At 36.0% G+C, this 18,160-nt stretch overlaps 1 protein-coding gene across 6 annotated transcripts in view; it reads left to right on the top strand.

The window, feature by feature from the left end:
- The window catches only part of USP32 (ubiquitin specific peptidase 32), an 81,602-nt gene extending 63,442 nt beyond the window's left edge, over window positions 1-18,160 (top strand). For 5 of the 6 annotated variants that reach the window (XM_087751691.1, XM_087751693.1, XM_087751695.1 and 2 more), the window contains 18 exons: window positions 929-1,083; window positions 1,822-1,903; window positions 3,694-3,768; window positions 4,385-4,523; window positions 4,808-4,913; window positions 5,571-5,744; window positions 6,300-6,474; window positions 7,123-7,274; window positions 8,038-8,149; window positions 8,719-8,930; window positions 10,355-10,539; window positions 11,111-11,197; window positions 12,087-12,207; window positions 12,881-13,072; window positions 13,675-13,966; window positions 14,351-14,784; window positions 15,134-15,226; window positions 15,768-18,160. In XM_087751691.1, coding sequence (XP_087607817.1) covers window positions 929-1,083; window positions 1,822-1,903; window positions 3,694-3,768; window positions 4,385-4,523; window positions 4,808-4,913; window positions 5,571-5,744; window positions 6,300-6,474; window positions 7,123-7,274; window positions 8,038-8,149; window positions 8,719-8,930; window positions 10,355-10,539; window positions 11,111-11,197; window positions 12,087-12,207; window positions 12,881-13,072; window positions 13,675-13,966; window positions 14,351-14,784; window positions 15,134-15,226; window positions 15,768-15,941 — 2,960 coding nt within the window. In that variant the 3' untranslated portion in view covers window positions 15,942-18,160. The remainder of the gene's footprint in view (window positions 1-928; window positions 1,084-1,821; window positions 1,904-3,693; window positions 3,769-4,384; window positions 4,524-4,807; window positions 4,914-5,570; window positions 5,745-6,299; window positions 6,475-7,122; window positions 7,275-8,037; window positions 8,150-8,718; window positions 8,931-10,354; window positions 10,540-11,110; window positions 11,198-12,086; window positions 12,208-12,880; window positions 13,073-13,674; window positions 13,967-14,350; window positions 14,785-15,133; window positions 15,227-15,767) is intronic. The other variant, XM_087751692.1, reaches the window with a different exon arrangement.

The raw sequence follows: 18,160 nt of genomic DNA on the forward strand, positions 1-18,160 counted from the left end.
CTTTTGACAGTCAAAGTAGAGTGATGTCACTTCTCTGGTTACTTAAGTAATGCAGTTGTCCGGTTGGGTTTGGCTGTATAATAAAAGCTTTCCATGAATATGTTACAGACCTGTCTCTGCGAGGAGTGGGGAACTTCCTAAGTTTAAACTAAAGAGGCTCAAAAAATAAAGCATGTAAAGTTGGTCTCATCTCTTTCAAACTGAGCTTGTGCAAATGCTTTATTTAAAGATGAGCTCATATTATAGAAAACAGCAACAATCTCGACTGATTGAATTAGTTTGTGTTGCAAACATGAGATAGTTGAGGAATTCTGGTGAAAATCCTAGGCATCTTCACAGAATATGTTTTGAGGAATTTAATTATTAAGAATACTTTTATTGTGAAACTGCCAGGCTGATTTAATCTTCATAGATCAGCATTCATCTCCGTAGAAGAACTGGAGCAAAGTTATGCTACTTCCAAGAAGAGTCAGACTGATTTTTTTGACCTTATTTTTTACTTACAATGTGCTCTCAAAAAGAAAATTCTCATGAAATTTTGAAGTCCTTTATTTTGAAAATTACCATTGTCTCTGATACTCTTTCTTTAAGAGAAAAAAAGAATAGTCCAGTCTTACAAAACTACTTTTAAATCATTTATTTCCTATGAGAATCTTAGCGGAGCAATTTTCTAATTGGTTTTGGTAGGAAGGGGGGTAAATTTATCTGCTTTTTGATAGCAAGTTTGTTGTCCCAAAGGGTTAGTAACAACCAGCTTTCAAGCTAACTCATTATTTTATCCATAAACAAAAGGAGTAGAATTGTGTACTTCTTTTTCACAAAAAGTACTTACAGTATATGTAGTGTATAAGTTATTATTGATCTGATTTCAGTTGGCCTATGGGTATATACATTATCTTTTACCCTTTTCTTATGATTGTGAATCCAGGGAATGTACCTTCACCGAATGCTCCTTTAAAAAGAGTGTTGGCTTACACCGGCTGCTTTAGTCGAATGCAAACAATTAAAGAGATACATGAATATCTCTCCCAGAGGCTACGTATAAAAGAAGAAGATATGCGCCTCTGGTTATACAATAGTGAGGTAATGTAGGTCTTTTTTCTTTTTTTTTAATCAGCTATTAGATATTGTATGTCTTATTCTTTTCTAGAAACTATTAAATACACATGCACAGAAAAAAAAAAAATAGTCGACATAAATTTCCTTTGCAATTTAGCGGTCCAGGTTGGAAAATTCCTGCCACTTATTTTCTAGAGCTTTTTGTGCACTCCAAGCGGTGAAATTTAGATTTTGGTGCTAATGATGACCCAGAAAACTTATCTTTTGTTTTCCTAGTAGCCTGGTAAACAGTAAATTATCCTGTGGTGTATTTAAACATTGGCCGTTGGTTGACCTGTTAAAGGACTTGATATGAAGTTTCATAGAAACTGTTTTAAATGGAAATAAAAATATATTCTTTCATTGATACTCATGATGCTGTAGGCTTCCATTGGCACAGAAGCCAACAGCCATCCAGGATCTTTTTCAAATGTGTATGTGAACAAATGACAATGAACAAGCAGAATGTGTTCCTCCAAATCATTAAGTACGTGTAATTCTCTCATTCTAAAGAAATACCACATAAAATTAAAGCATTGAACTAGATGCTTCTGGAGATCAGTGAACTACTGTGTTTATTTAACATAGGTAGGAAACTGGTGCTCTCATTTTTGTGAAGAAATTGTTAATACTGTTTTAATTTCATTGCTTCGAGATTAAAATATCCGCAGAGAATTTTAAATCTAGAAGTAATAACTATATGAAGTATTTTTTCTCCTGCAGAACTATCTTACTTTGCTGGATGATGAAGATCACAGACTGGAGTATCTTAAAATCCAAGATGAGCAGCATTTAGTAATAGAAGGTACAAAAAGGGCCTATAATTGGTTTAGACACTAAAAACAAATGGTTTTATATGAGTATATATATGGTTAATAAATTGTGTGTAGTACCCATTTCTGTAATTGCCCAAACTACACAAATATATAGGCCTACCACCTAAGGAGTTTATTTTTGGAAATGTTTTGAGCAAAGAGTACGTGTAAATAGATGTCTATCTCTTTATATGTATGTATTGAAAGAAATAGAGGAAGAAATACCAAAGCTTCAAATAATGCACTGCCCCCACAATAATAACTAAAATACCAGAGATTTAACAGAAGTGGTGTGAGGCATCTGAGGCTTTTTCATTATCTGAAATTCATTATTTTTCTTTTACTAAGTTTACAAGAGTTCAGGTTATGATATTTGCACGAACACATTCTTACTCACAAGGTGAAGAAAACGGCATGTTTCAGTCCATGTCAGGTTCATTTCGAAGATTTTCATTAAAAGCTGCTTTTATTTTCACATCTGGAGAGAACCTGATGCATTTGGACTTGATTGCTTGACTGACTCGTCGTGGTAAAAAGGCGTCATAACCAACCTCAACCTTTCTTGTTTCAAGTTATGTCCATTGTGTCTCATCCTCCTGCCATGCGCTACTACGCTAGGCAGTGCTATCGGTCACAAGTACATCAAACCTTTGTCAAAGGTATCGGGGTGCACCGATCAGCTGAGTTTTCAGCTAGTTTGACCCGACTTTTTGTCTAACCTTTTAATGTGAGAAACAGAAGCGTACATACTTAATCCACTCTACTGTTGTCCTTACATCGCAGAGGCCATATAGAAATCTGGGTCTTGCATTGTTTCTGTACAACTTTCACTTAGCATAGCTTTATATTACAACTCAGGTTGGTGTGCTAGAGGGACTCATCCTTTTTGCCACTTGGCTCAGCTCATATTTAATCAATTTAAAGTTGACAGAGTGGCCGATGCAGTTTGCTGTGTATCTGCGTTAGTCACTAGACACAAGAGAAAAAAATGGGAATTTATATGTAGAGAGAGGGGAGAGGGACTGCACCTGCAGTATCAGGTGAAACAGAACCCTGAGGCTGTAGTTCAATAAATAAATCGGCATTAAGTCAACACCACCGCTGAAAGAAGCAGTCCGCCCTTCCTCTGTATATTATGCCACCTGCCTTACCTGTGGACAACTACTTGACACCTATCTGATGAACTGGCTGTAGAAGTGATCTAGTGAAAAATAACTCCCTCTTTTCAGCTCACACAGTTCCTTAAGCTGGTTTGTTGTATGGCTTGTGTCAATGCAAGATAGAGGTTTACAGAGGGATCCTGTGGGGAGGCGGTGGTAAAGCCAGTTTAGGAAAGCTTGCATTTTTTTGTCCCACTTTATCTTGAAACACATTTAATTTGTCCCTATTTTGAAATGCGCTTGAATCTTTTGTTGGTTTGTAACAACAACAAATATTAGCGATTGCTCACGAAGTGAACAGATTTGTTCAAATCTGGGGGATCCTTATTAAGTATTAGAATAAGTACTGTAAAATTTGTTAACCAACAGGAAAGATCTCAAAGCTGCTTTCTAAAGATGTTACTGGCATGGTTGGAATGATGGCAGTATTAGAATGATTTCCAGTAACGATTGGAAATGTTGAAATGAAAACTAGAAAAAATAAAAACGAAAAATAAGCAAAATATTTCTAATCTCAATTAAATATTAGAAAATTTTAATTAAACCTCTTCAGCTGTATAAGCTCTCTGGAGTAAGTAACAAACAATTTTAAAGAATCCTTATACCATATCTCTTTCTAGTTCGAAACAAAGACATGAGCTGGCCAGAAGAGATGTCTTTTATAGCAAACAGCAGTAAAATAGACAGACATAAAGGTAAGTGTTTCAGCGTAGTAATTGAACTATGATGAGAAGAAAAATCCAAGAGACTATATTATGTTGAAACAATTCTTCTTAATATAAGTGCTCTTAACATTGAAAGAGGTCTTTTATGCCTGTGCTGCTTTGCTTGTTCTTTCTGTTTTATTAACTTAGATGCTGGAAATGTGGGAGGGTTGAATGTAGAGACGGATAAATTTGGATATGTTCAGATGCAGCTGTAGCAAATGGTACATAGCAAAGTCTGGATTTTGTTTTTATTACCTTGGATTTTTTTAAGGTACGGAATGGTAGCGATTTTAGCAAATTAATCAAGACATTTCGGTACCATAATTATTTACCTGAAAATAGTTTGTATGGATTGTACTGATGTCTGTGGTGGATCAGATCCAACAAAATACTTCAACTTCTGTTAACTTAAATAGAGTTGAGAGAGCAGATGTTTTGAACAGGCTGGTCCCTGTTGCATTTGTGCTAGCTGTAGTGTCGTAATTGGGAACAGGTTAAATTGAATTGGTTGCTGTGAAAAGGTCATCTTCTTAACTTTACTGATATACCATCCTGAATTTTTCACATCTGCACAACTGGTATAATTACGTTTTCTTTTTCTCAGTTCCTACTGAAAAGGGTGCTACTGGATTAAGCAATCTGGGTAACACATGTTTCATGAACTCCAGTATCCAGTGTGTCAGTAATACGCAACCTCTAACACGGTATTTCATCTCAGGAAGACATCTTTATGAACTTAACAGGTAATTTTCTATTTGAGACCATTGGCATTTTAGATGCTGTAACATTTCTTTGAAGTGAGTTTCAGCTTTCAGAAGTAGACAGTATGAATACATCCTTTTAAGTTCAGTGTTATCAACCATCGGCTATACAGCAGATACTAGATTAGATACATGCAAGTATAACCTCTTTTGTTTCTGGGAGAGTTAAAACAGTTCAGCAAGAAGCCCTTGCACTTCTTTGTTTATCCCCATGCTTGAACTTTGTTTAAATTCTAGTATGGTATTAATTACTTTACGATTTCTAGGACAAATCCGATAGGAATGAAAGGACACATGGCCAAGTGCTATGGGGATTTGGTTCAGGAGTTGTGGAGTGGAACTCAGAAGAATATAGCACCATTAAAGCTGCGGGTAAGTCTGTGATATGTGTTATTTAAAGGTGGAAAGCAAGAATTTCTTTGGATGACAGGAATCTTTTAATGCACTTTTTCCTGATGTTACCTGTATTGTAATGGTTCTGGGACTCAAATCAGTATCCTGGGATATATGGTTCTGGGACTCAAATCCCCTAGAGAAAGGGAAGGAGACTTAGACATGTATTTCAAGTGTTAGAAGTTGGAGGCCGTCAGTCGTCACATATGTTACTCCAAACTGGTCACAGAATTTGCTTTCTTGCCTCTAAGGAACGTAGGGGAGGTGTTCAGGAGAGGGTTGTGCAGGGACAAGATGCACACCTGGAAGAGGCCAGGGTTCATCAGTCCTGGTGCTCAGGACTTAAGCAGCTTTCTGTGGAATATAATCATGGTTCAGAGGTTGTAAGGTGAAAGGAGTTAACTGATATGAATCAGAGGTTGTGGTATAAGATGTGGCTTTTATAGCCCTTGTTAGGGACAAAAGGTTATGCATTTGCCTGTTAATGGTCTTTTGTTCTGAAAGCATAGGGGCTTACCTTTAACTCTTGGCAATTGAATTTGTGCTTGTTGACAGCATGCGTCTTGTCTACAATATTTTGATTTATTGTTACAACTTTTGTAACATGTTAAATAACTTTCTGACTCTTTTTTATAGTGGACAATAGCAAAATATGCTCCAAGATTTAATGGCTTTCAACAGCAAGACTCACAGGAGCTTCTGGCTTTTCTTTTGGATGGTCTTCATGAGGATTTGAACAGAGTTCATGATAAGCCGTATGTTGAACTGAAAGACAGCGATGGTCGACCAGACTGGGAAGTAGCAGCAGAGGTACGGGTTAAAGCTTTTGGGTTTGGGGTTTGTTTGTTTGCTGGTTTTTGTTTGTTTTGTTTTGTGGTTTTTTTCCCTATAATGCTAAGCTGCTAAGTTGTTTATGAGGCTGTCTGTGGCAATACTCTTTCAGGACCCTACGGTCTTTTGAAACTTCTTAGATCTGTGATTTAAGGAGTCAATTTCAGCTTTGAACTGCAAATGAGTTTTAAGTATTATAATAAAGGTATAAAGATGATACTTCACAATCATTTTGAACAACTCCTTAGAATTATGGAGTATCAAAATTTTTCAAGATACCTGATGATCCTTTCAGAAATACTTTAAATGATGTCATACCTTGATTATTGTGTTAATTGAAATAACTTTCCTTTACTCATGTTGAACTAAATACTTCCTATTTATTAGAAATTGGTAAACAACTTCTATGGAAATAATTTGACTTCCATAGGCCAATGAAACTTTGGATGTCTTGCAGCATATCATCCTTCCTGTAGTTCAAGCAAACAGTCTTCAGTTTCTAACTTTGTATTGGTTTTTTGTATGTCATTTTAGGCCTGGGAAAACCATCTGAGAAGAAATAGATCCATTGTTGTAGATTTATTTCATGGGCAGCTGAAGTCACAAGTGAAATGCAAAACTTGTGGACATATAAGTGTTAGATTTGACCCTTTTAATTTTTTATCTTTGCCTCTGCCAATGGATAGCTACATGCACCTAGAAATTACAGGTGAGTAGAAGTGTTTAACTCCCTATAAACTTGTCATTGCTAAAATAAAAATTGTATATGTAGAACAGCCATAGAACAACCAAATTTTGATTGTTAGCACTTACACTTAAAAATAGTATAACCATTTTAATATAATAGAGTACAAGAATTTTCATTGGAATACATTTAAAGTAGAATAAAACCTTTAAAAACAGAGCACAGATGGCCCATTTTCAGTCTTGACTAAAGGACTTAATACAGAAACATGTAAAATGGAGATTCTGAGAACTTTCCTTCTGCTCCCTGTGTTGTGGAGGTTGTCCTAAATCTGCCTAGAGTGAAAAAGAAAGGCTGGAGGGAGTGTACAAACAAAAAATGCTTTATGGGTCGTGAACTGTACTATGAAGAACCCATGTATTGTCAGAAAAGAGGCAAAAAGAAAGATGATAAAAAAGTGAAACAAATTTTGAAACCATTTTCTACTGCCTATGCAGCAAGGGGTTTTCTGACATTTGTCTGCAGACCTTGAAAATTGGCTGATAAGAAAAAAACCAATCGTATCTTAAAGTTGGGAAAAAATACTTTCTAATAAGTAAGTAGCTGTAGTGTATTATTCTCATTAAAACTTTCCTGGTTTGCTGACCAGTGTGTTTCTTTTCCCCTTTGAAGTAATTAAATTAGATGGTACTACTCCTTTTCGATATGGCCTGAGATTGAACATGGATGAAAAGTATACAGGTTTGAAAAAACAGTTAAGTGAACTCTGTGGGCTAAAACCAGAACAGATTCTACTTGCAGAAGTGCATAGCTCCAATATAAAGGTAGGAAGGAAAAAAAAAAAACCAAACCCTAACCAAACTAACAAAATACTTCTAGTATTTTTGTTTGTTATTTGCATACATTGGCACACTTCTTCATTCTTTTTAACATTAAGCTTTGCTTACAAGAACTGTGAAATAATTTAACTAAAAGGGTGATAAAAAACTCAACTTAGTTATATCTCTATATGAACTTTTGTTTCGTTCTTAAACAGTAATTTGGCTTGCTTTAAATAGATTTTAAATCAAAGTAAACTGAACCAAAATAAGCCACTTGTAAGCAAAGTTAATAGTGATGTAGAAGCTTGCAGAAGTTTAATTGAATTGATTACTAATGATATTTTTAGGAAAAAAAGGATAAAATCATTTTGAGGTAATAAATCTCAAGTTAGAGTGCTGTCATGAGTTCAAACACTGTCAAGAAGCTGTGGAGGCATAAGTAACGACTGGCTGAGTTCTATATAGTGTGTATGTATACGTGTGTATATATATATATAATTTTTTTGTTGTCATTGAATAGGATTAAAACTGCTTGAAACTAGGTGCTCTCAGTCTGTTTAGAGAACTGTTAATAACTCAGGTCTTTCTGCAGAGATCTGCAAAGGGGTGTGCTTAGTGACTTCCTTTTTTTCCTTCTGGAAAGGTATAAGAAAGCAGATGGGAGGGGAGAGATGAGCTGATAGACTGTTTTCAAAAGAAAAAACATGTTCGGAGTCACAGATGGAAGTACATATGTATCTGACTAACTTTCTCTTTTTTACTGAAGAACTTTCCTCAAGACAACCAGAAAGTTCGGTTATCAGTGAGTGGGTTTTTGTGTGCATTTGAAATACCAATTCCAGGATCCCCTACATCAGCATCAAGTCCTGTGCAGACAGGTAAAAGAAAACATACGGTATTTTCCTGTTCTTTTAAAATGCACAGTGCTTAGGTACTGGAGAAATTCAGGAGAAAACCTGACTTCTTAGTAATAAGTAAACAGTGAGGAATAAAGAAAAGACAAATAAGTTAGAGTTCTGATCCACAAAGAAGCTGTGAGCAGTCTCAGTGTCTACTAATGGTCTGTGATCCTTTTTAGGATCGTGCCCAGGATAGCACTCTGAAGATCACTGTGTACTTATTTTAGTTAAAGACACAAGAAACAAGCAAAATATTTTATTTCTTGTGGATTGGCTCTGAGGCAGGACATGTAAAAAGTTGGAAGCATGGTGTTCAGTTTTGGTTTTATTGTTTGTGGTTTCATATATGGGTCGTAAACATCTCTGTTATTCTTCGCTCTTGCATGCTCTGATTTTGCAAAGTTGTAGGCAAATAAAAGGTTAGATGTTGGTCTTAAGAAGAGTTGAAGATATTTCATGAAATGCATTGAACAGAATGGAAAGGGTAACTATCTTGTGATCAGTTCTGGTTTCTGTAGATAATTGAGAATGTAATTGTCTATCTACAGATGTCTCAACTGGGCCATCAGCTAATGGAGCACCCAACATAATGATGAATGGGGACCTTCCTAAACCAACCCTAATTCCAAACGGAATGCCAAATACTGTAGTGCCATGTGGAACAGAGCGCAACCTTGCCAACTGGACTCTCAACGGTCATGTGCCCTTGCTTTCTGATAGTCCATGTACAGGGTATATAATTGCAGTCCACAGAAAAATGGTTAGTAGATTTTGCATTTGTTATAAATTGTTTGCGTAACACACTTTGAGAGAAAGTCAGCGAGGATTTTTTTTTAATGTCCATATGATAAATTAATCTTTATTTCTTAAGAGGGAGCACGTGAATACCTTTCCCTCTTAAGCAAGTGCCAAGTTCTACAGAAACACAACTCTTGTAAATTTACATCATAATGTCTAATGTTGGTGTATTTTTCTTTCCTTAGTACTGGCATGCTTCCCAGTTCGTTAATGCTGCGATGCATACTTGGGCGTTTGCTAACTCCCTGATTAAATGTTCCAGATTCTTTGAGCAGAAAAAATCTAATTAGAGGAACTACTAGAAATGCATTTCTTTCCTATTATGTGGAAAAGCCTTATTTCTCATACGGAAACAGGGTGAAGGTATATAGTACATTGCTGGGTCATTCTGTTAGCATGAACTCTGTGTAAAAGCATCTGTAGTTAAGGTGAACTCTAAATGTCAAAGCTGGATGGCTGAACACCTCAAATAGCCACACATTCTGTGTGCGCTGTGCCCAGACTTTAGAGGCTGTTGATGTTTAGAGCCTGGCAGACATGGGCCAGGAGGCCATTTAACTTCCCTCTTTACTCTGTGTTTGCATGAGGCTTTTTTGCTTTATTCTCTCAAGTAACCACTGTTAGCACTGTTATCTTGATTCAAATTTTGCAGAATCTCTTAGGTGATTGGTATAATGCTTTTAAGCCATTACAAGCTGCTGGTTATACAGCTTAAAAACCAGTAAAAGTTGTTTGTGGAAGCTATTCCAGGAATCCACACTTGTCATTGTCAAAAATCTGATCCATGGAAAGGGTTAATTGTATAAAACTTATGCAGGGTGGTAGCTGTTTGCTGTACCTTGGTGTCATTAAGTCAGGATGTTAAATCTTTCTTACAAATGGGAGAAAAAGCATGAAGGTTAGTTTGTCTGCTTGGAATAAGTTGCGTACAGGTCTGTAGTGCCTCCTTTAGACGTAAAGGTTTTCTTTCTCTAGCAAACATAAGCTTGCCTGGTGTAGAGGTCATTTTGGGACAGGAATTAGCATCATTAGGTTCATGTCTGTGTTACAATATTACCATGTGCTGGGAAAAGTAAGAAGTATGCATCATATGAAATATAAAATATTGTACGAGGCTGAAATACAGATTTATGTTGATATGGTCTAATGCCTAAATAATATCACAAAACACAAAAAAGTTTTCAGGCAGTTTCAAGTCAATGATCAAAATTTACAGTATTTAATATTGGGAAAAAAGTGCTGAGATGGAGTGCTTTTCATAGAATTAATGGTTTATTTTAATTGCCAAAGCCTGAAATAAGTAACAAGGTCAGCATCCTAGTAATTATGGTAACATGAGTTAATGCATACTTATATCTGAGTCATTCTTTTATTTCACATATGCAGATGCGAACAGAATTATATTTTCTTTCATCTCAGAAGAATCGTCCTAGTCTCTTTGGAATGCCACTAATTGTTCCTTGTACAGTTCATACACGGAAAAAGGACCTGTATGATGCAGTGTGGATTCAGGTTTCCAGGCTTGCTAGCCCTCTCCCGCCTCAGGAAGCTAGTAATCATGCACAAGACTGGTGAGTTTGGCATACAGTGGTGTAGACTTACAAGATTTAAAATTATGTTCATTCTTCGTCTTTATCCATTTTGACTTCTCATAATACCTCTGTTGAATGAACGTAAGTTTTTTAATGTATAATTAAGCTTTAAATGTCAACAGCTTTAGGAACAATTGTGTGCGCTTTTACCCCAGATGCTTTTCGCCTGCAGATTCCATTTAGCGGGTTATTTTTGTAAGAAGCCATTTTGAGGTCCTGCAATTTAATAATGTCAATAATTAAAAATAACTTTTAATCCCTTTTAATACAGTTAAATGTAGTATACCTTCTAGCTGCACTTAAAGGCTGACTTTACACAAATTGGTTGGTTCATTCTCATCCAGTTATTGATAATTCATTGTATCTGACAAATTCAGGCGATGTAAAGGCCAGTCTTGTTTTAATACCTTAATCTAATAAAAATTATAATTTTGAGGAGGGTTTTTTTTTTGGTGTTTTTCTTAAAGTAAGCATAGGAAGCATAGTGAAGGAAGGTAATTGGCAGTCTGAACGAGTGCTCATGTTCATGTTGTGTTCTCTTCTGTTTCAGTGATGATAGCATGGGATATCAGTATCCATTCACCCTAAGGGTAGTTCAGAAGGATGGAAATTCTTGTGCTTGGTGTCCATGGTACAGGTACATTGTCCTTTTTAGATTTAAGGAAGGGAGTCACTCCAGCAGAAATTTAATTTATGGTAATGGGTTTTTGATATGTTTCAGACTTCAGAGGTAATAGCAAACTATAAGAATCTAGAATCTAATTTAACCGAAGCCCTCACATGGCAGCCTTTCACTGTAGAATAGCTTTTATGACATGGAGAGCTGAAAGCTCTGCTGACACAGAAACTTTAAATTAGGAGACAGACATGAGATTATTGAAAACCTCTTAACCCCTTACAGTATTCTGTGTGCATGTGTGTATATACGCAGGCACGTTGTGTGTACATATTTGGATGATTTCTGGGGGTTTCATACAAAACCAAACTTTTAGATGTAAATCACTTACCCTCACTAGTTCCTGTGCCATTTGAAGAGTAAGAACTAAAACAGACAATAAGAAATTCACCCTGGAAGCACGCTTACAATTTTCCCTAAACAAAGACATGCTAATGAAAATTTCAGAGCCTTGCTGGAACGTATTCAGACCATATACTCATTTAAAAAAAAAAAAGTCTCTTACAGCTAGGTAAATGATGTACATTAGCTATCATGTTGTAAAATGCTTACGGAGACAAAGCATTCTCGTTTTTTGGTGTTGTAGGTAGGCTTGGTCAGCATTATACGCAGGTAGATGGTTGAGCTCACCCAGCTGCTTCAACTTCTCATCTCTATTAAAGTTTTGTAGTAAAATAGAAAAGTGACATGGATTATTGTTTTATATAAATGCCTCTCTTTTACGCTGAAGGCAAGGCCTGAAACTTTGGGGGTGCATGTGTTGCAAAATAAGGAGCAGAACTGGAGCGTGAAGTAATTTAAAACTTAGTTATTGGACAGTTTACTTACCACATCTAACTTTATGATTTAGATTTTGCCGTGGCTGTAAAATTGAGTGCACAGAAGACAGAGCTTGTGTTGGGAATGCTTACATTGCTGTAGACTGGGATCCGACAGCACTCCACCTGCGCTACCAGACATCGCAAGAACGGGTAAAATTTCAATGCAAACCCTTTTTTGTTTGTGAATAGCTCTGAAGCACAACCCATTTCACCATTCTTTTTTTTCCAATTGATGTTTCTTTTGTCCATTTAATGTTAAAATAAAGTCAGTAAGCATTGAACAATATATTCTGGATAAATTAATGTCTTCATGTTAGACCTCTTATGTGACCATAATGTGGAAGGGAAGCTTTAAAGAAACCACAGCAGTATATTTTTTGTCCGTTGTGAGTTGCTTTTGATCTAGCCTCCAGAATATGTTACAAAATATCTTAATTTGACACATTTTCTAAGCACACCAGTGCTATAAACAGTTATGCATGTGAGTAAATCCATTTCCTCATTGAGTCAACAAAACATATCTAAAGGTAAGCCTGTAGCTGAGTTAATGTAGAATAGCTGTTCAAACTTGTGAGTTGAATCTATAAACTTGTGCTTTAAGGATAATTTTTGTAAGCAGAACCCAAGAATAAGGACAGTGCATTATTTGTATGTCTGCCTCTTTATAATTGAAAGAAAGTTTCTGCTAAAACTGAGGGCACCTAATTTTTATCTTTAATCCTAAATAACTGTATGTTATTATTTGTATGATACTGTGAATAGAGCCTTCCTCTGAGCAGTTTGTGTATGTTTCCAAGTCAGATGTAGTTTTATCGCACTTTAGATTGTAGAAGAACATGAAAGTGTTGAACAAAGCCGACGAGCTCAAGCAGAGCCCATCAATCTGGATAGTTGTCTTAGAGCCTTCACCAGCGAGGAAGAACTGGGAGAGGATGAGATGTACTACTGTTCCAAATGCAAGACCCACTGTTTGGCCACCAAAAAACTGGATCTTTGGAGACTTCCCCCTATTTTGGTATGATCTTGTGTAATTTTCCTCTACAGCAACAAAACCAAAGTACATTGATCACAAATTTGAATTGCTAGGTATGTCTCCTTGTTCTGAATAAGATGATTTGCTGTTGTTCACGGTCTCAGGAGGGGCATTGACTTAGTTTGTTTCATGCATTTCTGTAACGCAGGCAAATAAAACAAACCTCAAATCCTTTTTTGAATCTTTTTAGCTGACACATTGCAGGAAATGGTGGCATTTTGCATTCAGTGTCATCTGTTCTGACAGAGAATTCACGCTTAGGCAATCTTTCCAGTAACATGATCTTTTGTCTAGTTGTGTAACACCTGCATTTGTTGCTTTCCATATTTGATAGGTTATTCAAAACACACAGTGCTGATGACTGGATTGAAGCAACCTTTTCCATCATTTCCCCATGAAAATATTAGTTCCGTATTTTACCAGCTTGATCCTAAAATCGAAATTGCCACTACAACATTGTTACTGTTTTTTATTAGCATATGATAAAATGTGTATGTTTCGGGCAAAATTACTTTTAAGCAGTGAAATTACTCACTGTGATTTAATTGTCCTCCTTTAATTTTCTCTAACACATTTCTCCTTAGATCATTCACCTGAAAAGATTTCAGTTCGTAAATGGCCGCTGGATAAAATCGCAGAAAATTGTTAAATTTCCCAGAGAAAATTTTGACCCAAGTGCCTTTTTGGTACAAAGGGATCCAAGTCATTTTCAAAGAAAGCAGCTAACGCTCCAGGTTGACAGCCTTCCTGAACCACGGACTCTCCAAGGGGAGTCCAGAAAAATAGATCTGCAAATCACTTACACTCCAGGAGAAGGAGATCTACTGAACAGAAGTCCATCCTCCCTTAACACTGCTGTCTTGAATAATATCAAAGGTAGGTAATAATTAGGGAAAATTCCAGTCAATACTGATATTGGGGTGGGGGGTGTGGGGGGGGAATGATATTATGAACAAAATTTTAATGTTTCTTTGGCCGGAGCACTACACTTGTTTTGAAACACTCATTTGTGGTGGTATTTGCCCTGGAAAGCTTAGTGAAGCTTTACCATTAAAAAAAAGAAGAGAAAAAAAGAAAAAAAGTTACTCAGTGACAACAGATATTGGCACTGTCTGCTTGTGTAAGTGGGCTGGATTAAGAGTGAGGAATGTGCTCCTTCATAAAAGAGTTAAATTTCAGTTTATAGGTGTATGTATGTGTGTGTGCAAAGATAGACTATGTGTTTAGTTATCTTAGTAGTCCGCATATTTTCTGTTTTAGCATCTCCGTCTTTGGGGAGGAAAAGTGGAACCAGCTGTCCTTCAAGTAAAAACAGTAGCCCAAATAGTAGTCCAAGGACTTTAGGAAGAGGTAAAGGGCGTCTTCGGCTACCACAACTGGGTAAAAACAAACTGTCAAGTAGCAAAGAAAATTTGGATGCAAGTAAAGAGAATGGTACTGACCAGGAACAGAGATTTACTTCTGATCAAGGTGATGCTCTTACCAGAGGGCAGAATTTGGGCGGTAGCCAGAGTGAACTATATACTGCTCAGGACAGTGAGATGACTGTAGCCAATGGATATATCTGTGAGCAGAATGCATATAGTAATGGCAGTATCAACGGTCAAATTGATAACCACAGCGAGGATGACATTACAGATGACCAAAGAGAAGAAGTATGTGTTAACCCTATTTACAATCTATATGCAATTTCGGTAAGTTGCCTTTTTTTTATGCAAGTAAACTATCTTTATGTGGCATTGTTTTGACTAAATGCATTTACTCTACTGTTTTCATTACAAAAAGTAGGGTTCTGTTGAGAAGGAGAACAAAGTAGAGCCATTGTCAGCAAAATAAATTTGCCATAAAACTGAGTACAACTGAAAAGTATATCTCTGTGTAATGTTTTGTCTGCTTGAGTATGTAAGCTTAGTCAGCTCCAGATGTATAGATTGTCATGAACCATTGTCATTCACTGAAAGATCATGAATTTGTGAATTGTTTATTCTGTGAATTCTGAGTTTTGATGTTTGATCTGGAATTTATTTTCTTCACTTTCTTCAGTGCCATTCAGGAATTATGGGAGGGGGTCATTATGTCACTTATGCCAAAAACCCGAACAACAAGTGGTACTGCTACAATGACAGTAGCTGTAAGGTAAATCATTTATTTTTGTAGCAAATAATTTTTGTCTTGGTTACCTAGAGCCCAAGAAATTTACATCTTGCGACAACTGTTCTTTGAAATCATGAGCATCTGAAAAGTTGCATTGGATAAATATTAAAATTGTTAACTGAAATTGTACCAGAGATTTTCTTTTTTTCAATTTAACATCTGTTCATCAGCTGCTACCATGGGTAAGGAAAGATGCTTATTTTGTACAAAGATGGAAACATTACTAAAAATGGATGTCCAAGATTATTTTTTCATGATGCTAGCAGTTTTGTGTTCAATTACTGAATAATTAAGTTCCGACATTTCTAAGCATTTGCATTTATCACTATAAAATTTGTCATACTTTTCAAGTAAATAACGGAGCCTTATAACTATAATAAGGGAGACAGAAAACGGGATTTTTCTTGTTGTAAACAGCCAGTTAAAAATACTGTTTCTAGGGCAACTGCGTGTATTTTAAGTTCAATAACAGCAACACAATTGTCCCATTGCGTATTTTGGAACATGTTTTTCTCTTTTGCAGGAATTGCATCCCGATGAAATCGACACCGACTCTGCCTACATTCTTTTCTATGAGCAGCAGGGGGTAGACTATGCACAATTTCTGCCAAAGATAGACGGCAAAAAGATGGCAGACACAAGCAGCATGGATGAGGATTTTGAGTCAGATTATAAGAAGTACTGTGTTTTACAGTAAGCAGATGATCTTCCATGGACTGTTTTGAGAATGTGAGGGATAACATCCTGAAACTTTTATTTGGCAAAAATGCTATTGAAACAGATAACCTAAGTGTAGTTATTGTACCCTGTGATCTGAAAGCACAAAAAGAAAACCCTAATTGAATAGCAGTTAATATAAAGATAGTATTGTTTTGTTCTGTTATCTCACTACATGCTCTAAACATTTCTGATATTAGACATCAGGCTGAGACTGCCATTGGCCTTTAAATAAAATGGTTTGAGAAAAGCCGACTAGGACCAAATAAGAGCTAAATTAAATAGTCCAAATAAGAGCTAAACAAAGTAGTGTAGAGTTTACCAACTGTTCTAACAAACCCCTAAGGCTCTCTCTAGGTTTAAGAAAATGGGGAAAAAAATTGTAGTGTTGTCTTTGGACAACATGATATTGCTACCTCCTTTTTCCTGCAGTTTTATTGCATTTTATTGGCAAAACAGGGAAAGCAAGAGAATGAAAAGTGCACAAATTTAAAGAATGAACATCAAGAATAGGAGACGTTTCCAGTTTTGCCACCACCAGTGTGTGTCAGTTGCTTTCTTTCTGTACGTTGGGAGCACGACCCAATCATAAGTTGAGAAGAGATTTATTTCTGCACTTGAATGGTTTATTATAATTGTGTTTTCTCCACGTGTTGGCTGTGCAGATCAACATGTTTCAGGAATGGCTTTTCTGCCTGAAGAGTGCGATCTCAAACTTTGAGATGCCTCAAGAAGAAACTTCAGGTTGAAGAGAGTAGTTGTGATTACACGCATGGTGTCTTAAAATGTGCACATTGCACAAAATGTTCCCAGCTTTTGGAAGGAAGGATGCTTGAGCTTGTGTTTCATGACTGGTGTTGCTTTTAAATTTGCACTTTTAAAGTTCGTATAATTACATTCAAAAACATAGTTTGTTTTTGTTGTTGTAAGGGCTCTGGAGTGAATGGCTGTGAATTATCCACTGTGTATTTCAAACAAATAAGAAGCTGTGGCTGTCAGGTAGCTATCGTAGCATTCATGGATGGTTTTTTTGAATTGGTTTCATAATTTAATGGAGTTTCTTTTTTTCAAAATTTGGTTGCCTTTTCAAATTTTCTTTTTTGCAACAGGTTAATCATATACTTGCAATTAAACCAGAATTGCTTTCCATGCCCTTGCAACATGCTCTTTTAAGTGAACGGGCTTATTGCATGAAGGAAAGCATGACTGAGTCGTACCAGAGACTGGAAAAAAGATGGTTATTTTTTGAGTAGGCATTTCCTTAAACGTTTTCAGTGTTAAATTGTTTGCATATCTGAATGAAGATAAAAGACTCTTTCGGCCTTTTGTTCTTCAGCTGAGTCTAAGCAGCTTACTAATGTTGTCATATGTCATCTTCCAAATTCTTTAGGTTTTCTTTCTTCGCTAACAAAATTGATACATGGTTGGTCTCTGAAATAAATGTTTGGATTCATTTTAATGTGTTTTACAAGAATGCCAAACCTACCAATAAGTTTCTAATTTCCAGAAAGATCTGAGTTTTATCCATTTAAGAAATGTCTGTCAGCTGATCTTGCTGTCTTTACTCAGGCAAAAACCTCCCTGCCTTTGTTGGAGGCCGTGCCTCTTGGAGGACAGCGGATCGGTTCCAAAAGAAGTATTGTCTTACTTGTAAAGTGTTGCTCCCTCTCCTGTATGGTCTTTTATCTTTAAAGTGGTCTAAACATTGAGACTGAAGAAAAGCAAACATGACTTGTGAATTTCTAGGTTAGAAGCTTTTTCCTTTTTCAATACCCATTTGTCTATTCCTCCCTACGCAAACTCCATGAGAAGTGAAAGATTTTCAACTGATTTACTTTAAAATGTTTTATTTAAGCAGGTAGCACAATCTACTAATGTTATTTGATCTTCTGTGTTTGTTACATTGGTTGTAATTAATTTTTAAAATTAAATTAATTCATGAATTAGTAGTAAATATATTAAGTTAACTATTAACTACATTCACTTTGTAAATTATTGTATAAAACTTATTGACAATGCACTGACTTTAGAAAGATGTTAATGTACATAAATACCTTGTAAATAAAATAGTGTTGATGTACTGGAATATGAACTGTATTAAAAAAAAAAGGTATCGGTAATTGTATATGGAGTGAACTTGTTTATCTGTAACTATATTATTCAAACAAATTAAATACTGTGGATGCAGATGAAGTGTCA

Source organism: Nipponia nippon, unplaced genomic scaffold, assembly GCF_047370975.1.
Source record: "Nipponia nippon isolate SJK-2023a ecotype South Korea unplaced genomic scaffold, ASM4737097v1 scaffold_15, whole genome shotgun sequence".
Lineage (NCBI taxonomy): Eukaryota > Metazoa > Chordata > Aves > Pelecaniformes > Threskiornithidae > Nipponia > Nipponia nippon.